General features: G+C 41.5%; 1 protein-coding gene across 2 annotated transcripts; it reads right to left on the minus strand.

Annotated features, from left to right (window-relative positions):
• Nucleotides 1-230: 230 nt before the first annotated feature.
• Atp1b4 (ATPase Na+/K+ transporting family member beta 4) lies at nt 231-17,408 on the minus strand. Of its 2 annotated transcripts, none has more exons than XM_028767663.1 (8): nt 17,346-17,408; nt 12,922-13,171; nt 8,966-9,094; nt 8,604-8,708; nt 4,206-4,402; nt 3,190-3,246; nt 1,045-1,140; nt 231-392 (listed from the first exon to the last, which is right to left on the minus strand). In XM_028767663.1, exons 1-8 carry the CDS (start codon nt 17,406-17,408, stop codon nt 231-233), a joined length of 1,059 nt encoding a protein of 352 aa, XP_028623496.1. The 2 variants fall into 2 exon arrangements, with proteins under 2 accessions (XP_028623496.1, XP_028623422.1); XM_028767589.1 differs by having other exon boundaries at nt 12,910-13,171.
• Between the last annotated feature and the right edge of the window lie 421 nt (nt 17,409-17,829).

A 17,829-nucleotide genomic window follows, 5' to 3' on the forward strand; every position in this document is an offset into this window, starting at 1 on the left:
ATATAGTCATATTTGTCATCAGGAGAGATGATGACTTTTAAAAAAAAAACAAGCAGGTCCCACAATATCACTTCATAAACACGTCAAAGGCAAGGAAAGATGATCTGCTGTCTTAGGCGTCCATCTGGCTGTGTCTTAACTGAAAAAAAAGGAATTGAGGGGCTACCAAGGATAACACAAAATAGAACATAATCAGAATCAGAGCTGGTGGGAGTAGCCCCCTGGAGTTCCTAGGTTTCTATGTTTAGGGTAAAGATTATCCTCCCAACAAAACGATCATTGATGACATCATTTACAATGCCTTTGCCCTTCAGCTGGCACTGTACAGGCACTGCTTGGTTCTTCACCACGTCCGTAAAATGCATTGCCACCAGCGGGGAGGTGTAGTTAACCTGTAGGTGCAAGAGCAATGAATTCTAAATGGGTCAAGCGGGCAGCGAGGATGGGGTGGGGGTTGTGATCAGATACTCAAGGCAGGTAACTGTGCAGATTTCATGATGCCAAGTCCCAAATGACCACAGCAACCAACACGTTTTCCCTACTTTGAAGAAATTGTATGACTTGCTTTTAAGTCTGTGTCAAGATGTCTGATTATCCTCTGGGGGAGACCAATTCTGACTCAGAATGATTTGATTTTAATGGATAGTAGACTATAAATCAAAATCAGAACTAGTATACATCAAGATGCCATATAGGACATGAAGCCTGTGCTGGCCCATAGTGTGTTAATAATCGGTGTCTTCCTGGCATTGCCACTAATTAACTGTGTAACTTTAGGTAAGTCCCTTCCCCATCCTGAGCTCCAGTTTTCTCATCTGGAGACTGAACTGCTTAGATGATACTAAATATGACAATCTTTCAGATTTGGAAAGATTGGTGGCTATTAGAAATGTGTGGAGGGAGCTGCCCCTGCCCCCAATCCCATTATAGTTTACAGCTACTCATCTGTTACTACCACCATTCCCTAATGCTCTCAAATCCCAGACAGCCCTTTCTTTGTCTTTGAGCCCTTTGTGACAAAGGAAAAGGAAGGATACAGCTTACGTGAGTCAGTTTGCCATAGTAAGGGTAGTAGCGGAGGTCAAAAGAAGCCGACTCTGGGTAGTAATTCATGGATCGAATGTCATTTTCATCACCTTTCTGCAAGCAAAAGCAGATGTATGTGGAACTTGTGCTCAGGTAAAATCACTGTGTGACTCTCAATCAATTGTCCCAAACCTAAAATTAAAATTGGGCAGAGCTCAACTCTGACTTGTTCTCAGAGAATTTCTAGGGTATGACTATGCCTTTCTGAGTACTTGGCATTGTTCTAGAAAGAGCAAATGATTGTAGCTTATCTCCAAAGAATTACAGCATGGTACCCTGTTGTGGATTTTGGAGCTGAGGCAGGTATAAATTAGAAAACATTACCTAAGTCCTTACTGGAGGTTCACTTCTATTGGAACTCAGGTCAGGTACACAGGAACCTGATAGATAGCCATAGAGTCTGAAGTGAGCTTACCCAAACTCATGTTTCTGTCCACATTCTCTGTATAGCCTAATTACTGTACAAGGAATTCAGAGAGTAAGCAAAAGAAACCAAATAATGGGAATGATTAAACAGGGCTACCCTTATCACATCACACCAGGTAATAGAGTGCTCATGAGCTATGGCTGTTATAAACAGGAGAGGTTTGGGGGCTCAAATGGACAAAGAATGCATCTCTACTAGCCAATTACTCATTAGGGCCAAGGGATCACTTCTATAAATATACTATATCCAATATAGTATAATTCTTTTTGGTAAAAATTGAGCATCCCTATATTTCATTCTGGTTATTAACCTATCCTGCTTGATTGCTACAAGTGGGTGTGGATTTGACCAGTGTTATTTAAAAAAAAAGTATAGAGTATGTTAATGTTTCTATTTTTTAAAAGAATCATTCTCAGTAAGTTTCAGTATATAATAACTTGGAAAATGAACAGCTTACATTAGGGAAATGCAAATAGAAGCTGGCCCAATTAATATGTTAGATTAAGAGCTAGGGATGTGGCTCAGTGGCATAGCACTTGCTGCTACTTTAGACTGCATTGGTCTTTATGATTTATTCATATATTCAAAAATGAATGAATTTATCTTTAATGATGGCCTATGGGATCAATTCCATTAGTTTGTAGTCATATCCCACATGTGACTTTATGCGCACACACGTACATCTGAACAGAATGGATGCTCTTCCCATCTTGTTCAGCTGGCAAATATTTCCTGACCTTATGAAGCTCATCTTCCTTATTACTACTTCCCACATGGAACTGACCTTTCTCTCTTCTGTGTCTCCATAGTACTTTTCATTGTGCCTGTTAATATTTCTTGGCCCCGATTTCACAGTTATGTTTACTCTGATATCTCCAGCAGCTAGTCAAATACCTAGTACATAATAAGTGATCAATAAACACTTGCTGAGTGTGAAAGTGGCTGAATGAGTAGTTTTTTCTGTTTTCTGGTTTGAAGATTAGAGTTGTCTGCTTTATTCCTAGTCATGACAAAGACTGTTTTTGCAATGTTTGCAAGACAACTGTCCAAGGCTAGAGGGTGGAGATGATGTCACTGAACAGAAGGAGCTTCTGCCTGTTTAAGAAGCAATGCCAAAAGCAAGGGCTTTTGTCTACAAAGGAGCTAATTGGTGCAGATGAGATAGGAGTTAATGGTCCCTTGAAGGACAGTTAATTAGCATATTAATGGACTTCTGTTTATACTTCCCTTGTAGTCATTTGTTATTGCAACATCCAGTGCCACTGGTCATTGCTGTAAAATGTGAAATTCAGTTTTAAAATCAAGGACTAATGACTCTAATGAAAGCTGCTTGTTTAGTTCAAAGAAACAAGCCATTAAAGCTAAAAGCAAAAGTGTAAACAGAATCCCAATTAATGTTTTGGCACAGTGTTGTTCCTGGCTGAGGCCCCTAGCTGAGGTTCAGTCTCTGGCTTTCACAGGTGTAAATGGTGCGTGCATGCATACACACACACACACACACACACACACCCATGCACGCCATGTTTTCTGGAAATAGGAAGTCCAAAATGCATTAAAAGGAGGTGTAATTATGAAAAACACTAAAGCTCCCCCTACTCAGACCCTTGTAAAAGTTCTTTGGAACAGATGAACTCTCTGTTTATCTGAGACAATACTTACTCAAAAGAATAGATTACCTGAACTTTGCAGAATACCTTCACAGGATCTCCAAACTCAGGACGAAAGCCTACAATCTAGTGAAAAACAAGAAAAGAAAAGAAAATGAAAGGAAAAACCAGTGCTTTATTTATATACGTTAAGAAACAGGTTTCATAGCAAAAAATGGATATTTTTCTCCCTGCTTTTGGTCAACACTCCTTACATATAAATTTTAACTATGCTCCTTTTCAGAAACGTTACAAACAACTTCAAAGTTGCATAGCTAAATTTACTCACTGACACATTTGCATCTTAGGTCCATACACAGAAAAAAAAAGCTACAAAATAACCAACAGGATGTAAAGAACTTTCCACTTTCAATAGGAGTGTATCTGCCACTCCCTAAGGAAGGCATGATAAAAAGCAGATGCATTAAAATTAATTATTAATTTATGTGTATGGATGTTTGGCTTGCATGTATGTGTGTATATCATGTACATGCCTGGTGCCTGCAGAGGCAAGAAGAGGGCATTAGATCTTTTGAGACTGGGGTTACAGACAGTGTGAGCTGCCGTGTGGATGCTGAAAATCAAACCCACGTCCTCTGAAAGAGCAGCCAGTGTTCTTAACCACTGAGCCATCTCTCTAGCCTGGAACATTTTTAAATGATATGAGAACATAGAATTGTTCTCCACTATATTCCCATATCAGCTCTGTGTTTCAAACAACTCAGGGCTCTCATTTTATTTTTGAGATAGGGTCTGGGCTGGATCTTGAGATCCTCCTGCCTTTGCTGAGATTAGAGACATACTTCATTACATTCAACTAGTGGCCCTCAAGGGGCAGGTTTGGGCATGGGAAAGAAGAATGATGCTAGGAAATGTTCAAGAAAGATGAATTGGTCAGTTTGTCTGGTTGTTTGCATTTTTGATGCTGTGGATAAAAATGGCCAAACATGCAGTATGTGAATACCAGAGTCCAACAGAAATGTGGTTTATACATTCTCCAACTCTGCTCATCCAGTATCACCAACAGATCCCAAGGGCTAAAATACCCGGTTCATCTTGAGGAGGATGCAAGGCTGTCCAGTAGAGTATCCAAAAGTGGGGTCCTCCAGCCCAGAGCAATTCTTCAGGAAGGAACGCTTAAATTGACAGGCCTTTTTGTCCTCATCTTCATCTCCATCTTGGATGAAATACTGACCCGGAGGACAATCTATATTCATTTCCTCTTGAAGACTGTCATTATAGCCTGTAGCATGTGTAGGTGGCAAAGGGGTTATGTTAGAGAGGAGCTAAGAGAAGCCTATGCTTTCAGTGGTTTTCTATAATTTCTTTGCTTCATATATGCTTGTACTACTTCAAAAGTTCACTTGTTCTACCTTAATCCCTGTGGACTGTTATTAGGTAGCCAAGGGATATTCCTAGTAGCATCCCTCTAGGACAGTGGTTCTTAATGAACTGTAGAAATGATCCCTGAAACATAGTCTTGGTTCTCAACCTTCCTAATGCCAGAACCCTTTGATAAAATTCCTCATGTTTTGGTGATCCTCAGTCATAAATTTACTTTTGTTGCTACTTCATAATTGTAATTTTGCTACTGTTATGAATTGTAATGTAAATATCTGTGTTTCTCAATAGTCTTACATGGCCCATGTTAAAGGGTCCTCAGAACTTTCAAGTGTCCATCTCAGAGTCACAAGTTGATAATTGTATAACTTTTCTCTATTTCCCATTATTTCCTTTGGAATATGGCAGACAGCAAAGTTGGGGTAACCATCCCTTCTATTGTGAGAAAGGAATTGACACGTATCAGTAGATTTTGGAAGAAGGGCTGGATCATATCAAGACATAGTACATGTTAGGAGTCTGAATTCATAGATTAAAATTCCTTAAGTTCAACTTGGGAAATGTCTCCCTTTGAGGTCAAGGACAGACAGCTGTGTTGGGGAGCAGAAAGAATATAAAAGGAAGGGAGAAGAGAAGAGGGTCAAGGAGGAGGGAAAACCCCAAGAACTCTTCAAACTCTAATATAAGAGAACATAAGTCCAAAGTATCTCAGAAAAAGAGAAGTTTGCATTGGAGATAGAAACTTATGACAGCTATAGAGTCTCCACCGAGAGAGTGAGAGGTGAGGTCTTCTCTAATTAAGTCTGAAATATTTTCTGTTCACATCCTTTTATATTAGATGGAGTTTAACATTTGTCCCAAGTATACATCTCAGACAGAGAAATGGGGCTTTTGTTTCAGCTACACATCTCAGAGAGAGAACTGGGACTATTTGCGTGTTCACCCGTCAAGCCATTGGATTCCATAAAACTGGGCTTTGGAAATTTACTGCATCAGTCTAAATAATGAAACTCTTAGACAGGCATGCAATCGTGTCACTTTTTCAGAAAAGATTGGACACCTATCACCCACTGGAGGTAAAACTCAAAAAGTACTCTGAGATCCACATCTAGACAGGTTGTGACTTGAATATAATGTTATTGTTATATAATTGGTAGTTTTATTTTTTTCTAAATTCTTTGACTTTTGAATATTTAATTGCATTTAAGTTAGTATACAAAAAATAGGTTTCTTTGTAGTATTTTCACATACAGATACCATTTTGTCTTTATCTCCTTCCTCCAATGGGAATTTTGCTTGCAGTGCTGGGGATGAAACTACATAGTAGGAAAATGCTGTACTACTATGCTGTTCCCAGCCTAGAAAATTTTAGATGTACACCAAGCATGGCAGCATTTTAATTTTTATTTTGACAAGACTACATTTAATTCAAGGGTTTCTTTTCATGATTTTTAAGGACTAAGAAGTATGCTCAAGTAATAACTTTTAAAATATAAACTTCACTCAAACACTCAGCATTTTTTCTTGAGGTAGTTCCATTAAGAATGTGACATGGAGCTGGGCGGTGGTGGCGCACGCCTTTAATCCCAGCACTTGGGAGGCAGAGGCAGGCGGATTTCTGTGTTCGAGGCCAGCCTGGTCTACAGAGTGAGTTCCAGGACAGCCAGGGCTAAACAGAGAAACCCTGTCTTGAAAAACCAAAAAAAAAAAAAAAAAGAATGTGACATGGGCATGGCATTTACTGCAACATCCTCATCCTCCTGGGAATGAAACTGATGCTCTGGAATATCTATTTCAGATACTGTTACTTTTGAGAAGGACATAGTATCTGCTATTCTTTCTTACTTTCATGTGTATGCATTTTGTATATGGTGTGTGTGTTTGCACGTTTGTGGGTACACCCATGTACATGGTCACGTGGAGGCCCAGGATTGATGCTGGGAATCTTCCTGGAACACTTATCTATTGAGGCAAGGACAACTCAATCTAACACAGAGTTCAACAATACGGCTAGTCTCACTAGTCAGTCTTCCAAGTCTGCCTTCTGAGGCTAGGGTTATGGGTTGTCTACCATATCCATACAGCATTTATGTGGATTCTGGAGATCCTACCTCTGGTCTTCTTGCTTGCTTGGCAAGTGGCAAGTGGCAAGTGCTTTAACTGCTGAGCCACCTCCCCAATCACATATTACCCACTCTGTAGAAGTAACCCAATGCCTTCCTGCTGTTCCCGGCCTTCACCATCAAGTCAAAATTGGTATTTCCCCATCTACTGTCTTATTGCAGGGATTTCCTCAGCAGAGACTCTGACAATATACATACTTGAAATAGCTCACAAGCATTTTTTTTTTTTACAGAAAGACACTATGCTGACTAAGATGCCCAAAATACTTCTGTAGCCCAAAATAGAACTCCATGGATCTAAAAGAACTCAGCTCTGTCATTCTACAGGTGCAGGCTCTGAAGCTCAGTTTAACCCGAATAGCAGTCAGCCTTACAAGCACAAAGCCGAATTTCTAACATCGGCTTAAATGGCAACAGCACAGTTAGGACACAAGACACTTCTCAAGCTTAAAAGTTCATACAAATCATCTGAAAAACATGTAAATGGAGACCGATTCGATAGCTATGGGGTATGGTCTGAGGTTCTACCAACACCTGTGTGACACCTGTGCTGCAGCCCCTGGGCTAACACTTTGGAGTAACAAGCAGCACTAAAGCATGTGCACTCCCAAAGTGACTCTGCTGCTAGGAGATGGGGGATCAAGCTGCTCCCTCTTTCTGAGCCCCGATTCTCTCATTTCAAAACTGAGGATAAATAATTTTATTATGCCTGGTGAAAGTTGAATGACAAAATGTAAGTGTTATTTTTAATAATACTTCCTGGCTCATGCTAAGAAACTGTTCCCCTAAATCAGTGTACATTCTACTACCTATCTTCACCCCACCATCCAACCTCCATTTCAGCCAGGCCAGGCCATCCAAAGCATTCTAGCTAAGTTTCCCTATTCATAAAATTTAGCTGCAGCAATACAAACTTCAACTTCTATCTGTCTGTCTATCTATCTATCTATCTATCTATCTATCTATCTATCTATCTATCGATGGTTATCTCCCTAAATAGCTTGGGCTGGTCTTGAACTCCTGAGTTCAAGTTATCCTCCTACCTAAAACTCAAAAATGTTGGTTTTACAGGCATGTGCTATCATTTCCAAGTTGAGGTTCTTAGTTACTTTTCTGTAGCTGTGATAAAATACCCTGGGAGAAGCAAATTAAAGGGAAAAGGGTTTATTTTGGCTTACAGTTCTGGAGGGAGACAGTCTATCATGCTTGAGAATATGCGGAAACAGGAAAGGCACAGTGGGAGGAGAAGAAAGCTGGGTGGCCACACTGCATCCATACCCCAGAAGCAGAGAGTGAACAGGAGTGAGGTCTGTCTATAACACCTCAAGGACTACTCCCAGTGACTCACTTTCTTCAGAGCTGCTCTCTCTCCTAAAGGTTCCACAGTCTTCCCAAACTACTACTGCCTTAGCTCTCACAGAGTGAAGCACAAGCCATTCATTTGTCGCTGAAAGTGTACCTGATAACACTACATACAGATAAAGAAATTCCTGAAATATTTGAGATCAACATGCTAGTCAGAGATCTAGTCCTCTGACTCTTTTCTAGTTGCTGTTACAAAAAGACATTTTCTCTCAAGATAGCTAGCTAATACTCAGGATTCTCTTTTGGGTAAAGTATGGGAGGCGGGAATCCTGCTGCTTTTGGAGAACTTCCTCCTTTCCTCCCTATTATCTCCCTCCAGAGTGATCTTTTATAAGAAAACACTAATAAAGATGATCACTTGGATGTGCTCAGTGTTTAACTAGGTGCTGTAGGGTGTTCATGAAGAGAAAACAAGTTCTGAGCCTTAAAGAGCTCACAGTGGGCAACACACAATCAGAGCATTTTTTAATATAATTTTATAAAGGGTTCTGGGAGGTATGCAAAACAACACAGGTAGGGGTGACTTAATCAGATTTCCGGGCCCCATGGATTTTGACTTTTGGATTCCCACCCACTACTTTTCTAAAGAGCTTTCCACTCCCCAGGGGAACTTACCCTGGAGAAAGCCATTTAGGCTAATCACATAATGCTGCCAAGTTTCAGGTTCGGAAACGTTGAAGTTGAAGTTAAGGCTATGAGCGAAGGGTCTGATCATAACTCCTGGCAATGAAAACAGGTCTTGGATATATTAACCCATTCTTGGATATTTTTTATATAGATTCCCATGGCACCATCCCCTCCCAGGCAATCAAAATGAAAAGGACCATAATTTGCCAAGTACCATTTCACCTTTCCTCTTAATAACTGAATCTGTAAGTCATTACCGGGAAGAGCCAAAGTTAATTGAGGCTGAACATGCTGTGCAAACGGATTTCTGCCCAGAGTTCTGACAATACAGGGCATTTGGGCACACTCACCAGGAGGTTTCACCTGCTCAGTGAAAGTCGGCATGTAAGGACTGATGGCTAGGAACAGCATGTATATGAATAGGGTGATCACAGCAGCCAGGGAGGCATAGAAGAAGAAGTAAATGACTAAAATAAGACCTGTAGAGCAATTGAAGATGACAGTGGTCACTGCTTGCCAAGAAGCCCCACCTCCCCCAGTAAACTCATAAACCAGAATCAACTCAGGGAGATTCAGAATCTCTTTGCTTATTGAGACTTTGTCAGTCTGGAATTGGTGACTGGGTCAGGGGGTCTGAGTGCAGTTTTCCTTCCTAGTATCTCCAATAGAAAGTCTAGCTGAGCACATGATGACTCTGAACAAGATTATAGGGCTTTAACACAGAGCATAGGGGAAATTGCTTAGGAGTCTTCTGAGCAGGCCATGGCTGATGTCCTGAATGTAGATCACTATTCATTATGGCAGATGTCCTGAAGAGAGCTAGCCACTTGGTTTAAGTGATTAGAGATATTTGCAAGAGGTGAAAGCAGCATTTTTCTTCACATGGTCTAGAATTCAAACCTTTGACTCATTTCTGCTGGACTTCCTTCTAATCAAGGCTTATCCTTGCCTACTCATTTCAAAGCTTATTCATCCTTAGCAAAGTTTAAGTGGCTCTTTCCAAAGGGAACACTAGTGAAGGAGGGGAAAATGATAATCACTGACAGTTGCTGTACATGAATTTTGGAAAGCTGTAGACTCTATAACATATATTTATCTGTATCCCTGGCAATATATGAAATTCCCTCTTTTTATATTCTTATTCTGATTCTACCACTTCTAGCTGTTTAACCTTGGACATGATGTTTGCTACTCTAGGCCTTGGTGTCCTCATCTGGTAAACAAGGACAGTAGCATAGTACTTGCTATATTAAATAAGCATTAAATAATGCATATCAACACTATGGCACAGAGCCTGGCAGATCCTAAGTGCTCTATAAATGGCATCCATCATTATTGCTATTATTAATATTGTTATTATTGCTATAGGCTCAGATGCACAGTTGTATGAATTGCCCTTCTGTTGGGATTATGTTTGTCCTAAGACTACAGAGCACATGATGAGGTGAGTGAGCATGAGATAGCTGCCCAGAAGCTCTCTTCCAGTCTTTCGTGGAGACCTCTCAGGCAAACATATTTGGCTTCACTCATAGGGGTGACATAATGTTGGAACTACAGATTTGAACTGAATCATGAACCAGAAGCTAGAATAAACCACACAACTTTGCTGTACCCCCAAATGAGTTCAAATGCTAATTTTTAAATTAAACCATGAACCAAATAAAATTGGTGCGAGCAGGGAGAGAGATTGACTGTAGTAATCTAGCCGGAAGTGGAACTGATCCTTTATGTTTGTATAAGGTGAACTAAAAGTAGAAGTGGAGCATGGACACATTGATTTAGTTAGAGTCCCTAGAGAAGAAACAACCATGCCTGTGGCTTGTGGTTCTTGCCTGTTGCTCACTAGCTATTCTAAAGGGATATGTCCTGTGTTTCTGCCTCCTTTTCTCCACTCCCATTCCCATGCTGAGAATGGATGTACAGCCTAGAGCCATTCTAGGGGGCAAAGAGATCTAGTTTCATGCATAAAGGGAAATCCGTGGAACTCGTTAATTGCCTTGGCAATATCTTCTTTCCTCCTTAAGATATGTGGGCCATAAAAATGTAGATAAGATAATGGCACTAATAATGAGTCCCCCTTGGCCCCACGTGGGGAAAGGTGGCCTTGAGACTGTGATAGCCTAGTATCTCACCTCTCCTCAGGCACCAGCCCATTTAAACTCATCAATCTCTGGAGTCTTTTCTGTCCCAGATAGATAGTTTTACCTTGGGTCCTTCTCTAGGCTTCTGTCCCACCCAGGCTCAGACTCCCAACTCTTCATCCCACAAAGCAGCCAATTACTTGAGGCCTTACATATCAGGGAAGGCCTTGTTCATTGTTTAAATTCATGAAACTAGTGAGGCATTTTGACAAGAAAGTGAACTCTGGTATTTGAATCCCAGAACTGCCACTTACTCTGTGACTTACCCAATGGGCAAGTCACTTACCCATTGTCAGCCTCAGTTTCTGCATTTGTAAAATGGGATAATCATACCATGACCTCATATTATTCTTTTTGGTTAAATAAAATAACATATATATCTTAAAAATTGGTATTGCTCAGCTACCAAGGGAAAAAAGAAGACATATTAACACTTTGGGTAAATAGATTGGACATGCTGATGTCCAGATTGGAGCAGGTTTAGGAAAGTGATCACTTAGCTGTCAGATAAGAGAACAGCAATTCCTGCATCTCACGATGTATGAATATTTGCCCTTTACCTTGAGACAATCTAACAGGTTTGTGAATTGCTGGGCTAGCCAAAGACTTGTGAGCCATTGGTCTGGTTGCAGCCTACAATGAAGCATCCCCATGGCTGTGTCTTCTCTCAAGTACTTGTACCTGCCTACCTCATCCCTCTTTGCTGCCCCATGGCTTGTCATTCATCAGAGCAATTTAGATGGATGATATCTGGTCCAGTTCCAGTGGCTGTTTAAGGGTTAAAGTATGGCTCCTCCCCTCCCAGAATTTTGCTTGCACTTCACAAGGCCTGGTTTTCCAGTCCTCTTTAGGCAAGGAAGAAACAGCTGTGACCCCTCTGGAGCTCCAGTGAGTGTCTAGCATTTGTCTGCAGCTTCCAGAACAAATTGGAATGTCCCTTAAATGGTATATTAGTTTCAGTTCCAGGGATGGGCATGGGTGGGCTGGGAACTGAGGAGGAGCAATGAGGGATGGGTGTTGTTTAGATCCTAACACCTGCTATTCCTAATTCCAGGAAATAGAGCTGGCTACTTCATGCAAATTGAGCTGAATTAGCAGCATTGACTACAAAACCTGACGATTCTTAGCCAAAAGGGCCTTTGGAAGGAATGGCCATCAACTTCAACAACCTAGTCCCTTGGCAGCAGGGGACTAGTACTTCATCCATAATATCCACTGTTTTTGTTTGGTTGGTTGGTTTTTGTTTTGTTTTTACATTTCCTCCTGTGGATTAACCGCATTAGGAATCAGCAGCTGCTTTTTTTTTCTTTCTGAGCTGTGTAGAACATGGCAAGCATGGATATTACTACTACAAAATCTTCTGAGGAGAAGGCTCGTCAGGAATAGTTGAAGAAGTGAGTAGAACTCTGGGAAGGGAGATCTGGACAATTTGTAAAGTAGAAATGGGGGCAACATGTGATACAAAGAGAAAGAGCTAAGCTATGCCATTTTATCATTGATCAAACAACAAGGAAAGTGAATCTTAGTCCCTAGCAATGATCTCTTTAAAAGCAATTCTTCTGTGTCTACCATGGAGGTATAAAGCACTTAGAAGCTGGGGTCAGGATAGGCTTTTTGGCTGTCCTTCTCTAACACAGGTAAGTGAACTAATAAGGCTTTATAAACTCTTGGTCATGTTAACAGGGCTTTGGTGTATCCTAAAACCAGTCTTCTACACATTCCTTTCAACCTTATGGTTTTCAATCTTATGCTGATTCTGTTACAGAGGCAGAGCAGAGTCCCCCATCTTCCAATTTGGCATGTGGAGAGGCTGAGGCTATGAGGGAAAATGATGAGCCAATGGTGACATGCGTAGAAAGTGACAGGACTTGGGCATGAAAAACAAATCCTGTGCTCTTTCAACTCATTCTCATACTGTATATGGAGACTAGTGGATTGGAGTCACACATTCACTCTTGTTCATCTATTTAGTGGATTTTCTGATGAATCTGTTCTGTTCATGGTCCAAGGATGGCACCAGCCATTGGTGTCTTTCTGTGAAATGTTAAGAGGAGTCTGTAACGAACCTATCCAGCGTATGGCCAAGGAGCTCTGGATACCACATCAAGAAGCCAAGGACACCAGACTGGGGCATTGGGATGAATGGGACTTACTCCGACTCTGACCTGTTCGGGCCAGAGACATCCTTTTCTCCGGGTCCCGCAGGTATTCATTCACGATCTGCAATTTCCGCCACCAGGCATTGCCTGTTGACTGACCCTGACCTTCTTCTTCCTCCCTTTCTTGCTCCTCCTCTTTTCCTTCCTCATCTTCTTCTTCTTCCTCCAGACCAGGCGCCATCATCATCTGAGCCTCTTCTTCTGCTTCCTCCTCTTCATCTGCTAAGTAGTTGTGATTCACTTCATCCTGATCATCCTAGAGCGGTGACAAAACACAGACCTCTCTGAAAAAAAAAAGATCCCAGTGGCACATCCCAGCAACCCAAATAAATGGCAACAACTCAGTATTTGGAGGTGTTTCAAATTTTCACATCCCCATGAAAATACCCATTGTTGCAAGAGGCGGATTTTCTTTCTCTGTTCCCTCTGTTGGAGGGAGCATCTTTCTACAGCTCATCTTGTATCACGATTATTTCCACAGTGGTGCTAACGTTTAGTTCAACAGCAGGTATTTTGGTTCTTCCTCTAGGGTATGTCATGTCAATGCTCTGTGCAGGGCCTTGGCCTCCCATTTAATTTTGACCTATCAGGAGTGAGCTGAGCTCACACTGAAGGACTGAGTAGTCTTTGGAATTTATGTCTATGATGGTAACTTTCCAGCCAGAGCCAGCTTTGTCCTAATGCTCTGTGCACTTTCAGCTGCTTGACCTCACCATCCTAAGTTGTGCCTAAAAATAGGCTCAGGCAAATAATCAGGAGGAAAGGCCAACTGCTGTACCCCTCCTCAAAACTTCCACTGCCTTCCCAACACAAACAAGGACTCATTTCCTGCTTCCTGTCTTAAGCTAGATGGACAGAATCCCCCTGAGAGATGAGATCCCAACAGATACTTCCTTTGTTTCCCCCTCTAGTCTAGTTTAAATAGTTGGACACACCTTAATTGGTTATCCAAAGCCAAGTGGTCAGTCCTGAAATCAATCAAATCATACATATCTAAGTAACACTAAACAGACTGAGCAGATTGCACATATACATATACATATATATATATATATATATTTTTTTTTTCAACTAAAGGAAGAGAGGCCATGAATTTGACAGGGAGTAAAAAGGAAATAGATAGGAGGGTTCGAAGGAGGAAAGGGAAGCAGAAAAAAACCCTAAAAATATAAAAACAAAAGTTGGGCACAAAGTAAGTACTCAGCATATATTTGTTGATTTATCACAACTAGCATTTGAGATTTGAGACAGTAATATTTGAATTGTTTTAAGAAAGTTAAACAAAGCAGAAAGAGAGGAAGAAAGACAGAAAATGAAAAACCCAGACGCCGCCAGTGGTATTTCAAATGCCTCAGAGGTAAAGGCTGGAGGGCTGCAACATTGTTCTTTGGGAGTTTGCCAAGGCTCGCTGCAACAGCAGAAAATCAGGCCACCCTCCCTTCTCTGTGCTGTCCAAGTCTGAAGAGTGTCAAGGCTGGTGCACCTGTTGGGGTTGGATGTGTCAAGTGCTAGAGACCATGGATTCTGTACTGCCCCCTTCCTGCCTGATTCCTCAAAGGCCACTTAGAGGGCACTCAGCTACCCATGCTGCCTCTATCAGAAAGTTAAGGAAATTGCATTGTTCGGAATCAGTAAAAATGTTACAGACAAATCCCTGCTCTTTTCATTTAATCTTCCCAGAACTCCCTAGTTCTTGATAATGAGTGCCCTTGAATTGTTCTCTAATTTGTTCAAACGTATAGCTCCACATCACATACCATATCAGAACTTACGGGGACTTCCAAAATATGATTGTCCAACTGAGCTCCAGAGAGGGGAGAGGATCTGGCCAAAGCCACACAGCAAATCCATGACAGAGTTGACAGTCTCGGAACTTGTGTCTCTTGATACTCTGCACAGTTTCTCCTCCATCACATTGGACACAAGTGGCTAGAAGTGGCTTAGCAGATTTATGAACATGATGATGTCTTAGAGTCTGTGTTCCCAAAGGGTAGGTGCTTATAATCAAGGATTTCTGACTTTGACATGGATTCACAGTATAAGACTAAGGAAAAATCAACCTTGCCTATCATTCAATGCTAAATGGATTAGTGCACATTATTAAATCTTTTTTACTCATGTGTGAACTTATGTATACATCTTTTTCTCCCAAACCAGGTTTTGAACTTTGTGTTCTACCCATAGTGTGAAGCCCACCAGGAGGTAGTTAATGGGTACTATCAGTGCTACAGCCTGGACTCTGGAGGAATATTCCCACAGATTTTTGCCATCGTTAACCTCAGAAGTCATGTATACTAGATTGGCTAGTCAACATGATCCCCAGAAAACCCAGGCACCAATTTCTCATGGAATATGAAATGTGACATTTCATCAGGAAGGGCTTCAAATCCCTTTAGATTTCTGAAACAACTTTCTTTTGTTGCCCATGCCTGCCTTCCACATCTTCTCTACAGAGGAAGCAGCTGGACATGGCCTCAGCCTTATCTTATTTGTAGGTATGTGCTCTCAAAATAATCTTAGTAAAATGACTGCCATTAAAGTCTTATCCTCCCAGGAAGAATTAATCTTCTTGGAGCTTTTTTCCCCCATCACAGATTCCTACCACCTGAGCCTTATTTCAGGAACCTCAAATAGCTTCTTTCCTCCTCCCTGCATCTAGGGACAAGGAAATGTCACACTGTGCCACACAGGCGTTTCTCAAAGGCTCCTTGTCAATGAAATCCTGTGTAAAATGCACTTCCATGCAATCATTTAACATGCTCCAGTAGGAAATGCTTTGGTGATGAGGGCGTTCATCTCCAAGGTTCTGTTTCTGTCAGTTTCCTAAAGTGGCACCACACTCATGTGATGGTGTGTGGTGTGTGTGAGCATGCTCAGATATGGTAGTGGGTGTGTGCTAGGGCCCTCATGTTTCCCTAAAAGGGAAGCCTGAAGGACAGAGAGTAGTTCCATTTTGAGCAATCTAAATATATAAACATATAAACAAATATACAAACAAACAGTATGACCTAAAGGATAAATTTGTATCTTGCGCTGAATAATATTGTTGCAAACATCTGAATGGCATGTTAATTTAAAAGGAAAAAAATTACACATACAGTTGCATCAAATGATTTATTTTTAACTTGATCAGATATTATAAAGAGCAAGATCCCCCCCCCCCGTGGCACTTAAAATTCAAACTTCTGGACAAATTGTTATACACAACAATTTTAGCAATTCAACGTAGAAAAGAAGCCAAATAAGGTACAGCTACATATACTCCGTAGACTGTGATTGGTCTTAAGAGAGGGAAGAACCTGCAGGTATCAAAGGAAAGATTCTACATCAGAGTGCTAAGAAATTCCCTTAGTTGTTGACACGAGGATAGAAGAATTGTGGGTTTTATTTTCCAGCTTACTCTTGACAGTTTTCCCTTAATTCCCTAAGCGCAGAAGTGGTCATATGTAAAGAAAATTGGTTTATGCTTTGCTTCCTTTGGGATTCATATTATAATCATTCTGAGAGTGTTGTAGATTCCCACATTTATGGTTTAGAGCAAAATAAATGTGAAGACACATTTGAAACAAAAGTGTTTGTAAAGGAACCTGGAAGTAAACAGTGATACAGAAGGGGTGTTCGTTGTATATGCATGTGTGCATGTGTGCATGCATGTGCCTGTGTGCGTGCATGTGTGTGTGCGTGCATGTGTGTGTGTGTATGTGTGTGTGTGTGTGTGTTTAGTGAGCTGTCAGATAGGTGATGAAAGGCGTGACAGTGGATCGGAGCTTCGAGAGGTTGCATACAGCAAACACAGTGGAAAAAGCACAAGTTAGATACAAGATATGCATTCTCATGTTGGGGTCCCTATTAACTTGCAAGTCAGTCTGGCGCTCTGTGACCCAGCAGCCTCCTCCAACATGACGAGGGGTTCTGGAGAGGCGATGTCTAAGCTTCCTTCTAGTTCCTATCAAGGATTCTGTGATTTTTAGCTATAGTTTGAAATTTATGCCTTAGAAAAAGAGCAGCTGGTTCCTAAAAGCCACCACCCATTGGGACTGAGACAGCTGGGCAGACAGCGCCTTTCATTTCCTCTTCTCTTTCCCCTTTCTCCTGACCAAATTTCTTGCAATGAAACCTTTTCTCCCATACTCCAAAGGTCTGTTCATGTTTTAGACTCCTACAATAAAGCTTCAACGGGTTCCTAATTCCCTGATATCTTCCCACCCCTTAATCTCTGTTCCCCTGCAAAGAAAGGAACCCTTAAATTCAGTAATTTAGGATGCCCTGAGTTGCTGGGAGTCACTGCTCTTCTTCCGAAGTCTTAGATTTCCAAAACTTTGTTTATTCCTGTTTATGCCAGGACAAGGCAGCCGTAATTCAAGGTCTACACAGCACCCAACCCAACCAATTAAAAAGGGCAGCAAAGTATTCTGCTTCCCGAGACTCACAAGTCTGTAGCGATAACCGTAAGGAAAGGCCGGAGCCCTTCTGGAGCGGAGTTGCCGTCTCATGGCTGTTCAGTGGGCCAAGATGCCGCAGAGGCAGGCGAGTAGGGCAGGGTTCTGGAGCTTCTGCTTGTACAGGAGACACTGGTTGCTGGGGACACTTGGCGCCTACTAAAAGTGAACCTTGCTGGCACGAGCCCTTCCCCAAAATAATCTAGCATGCTCCTCTCTCATTGGTTGGCTCTTTCCTGGAATCAAAGGAAAGCCCTTTTGGAAAAGCAAGCTCATCATTACAGGGAGGGGGAGATATTCTGGGTCACGAGGATGAGCAATTCACTGCCCCCTTCATGTGTCTTTCCACCCCTTGCCCTTCTCCAGGACCCAAGAGATGATGGGCTCAATGGAAATCTTAAGTCATATTCTTCTCAATCAAGAGTTGGATATCAGTGTGTGTGTGTGTGTGTGTGTGTGTGTGTGTGTGTGTGTG

This window comes from Grammomys surdaster, unplaced genomic scaffold (assembly GCF_004785775.1).
Source record: "Grammomys surdaster isolate TR1022 unplaced genomic scaffold, NIH_TR_1.0 60, whole genome shotgun sequence".
Taxonomy (NCBI): Eukaryota; Metazoa; Chordata; class Mammalia; order Rodentia; family Muridae; genus Grammomys; species Grammomys surdaster.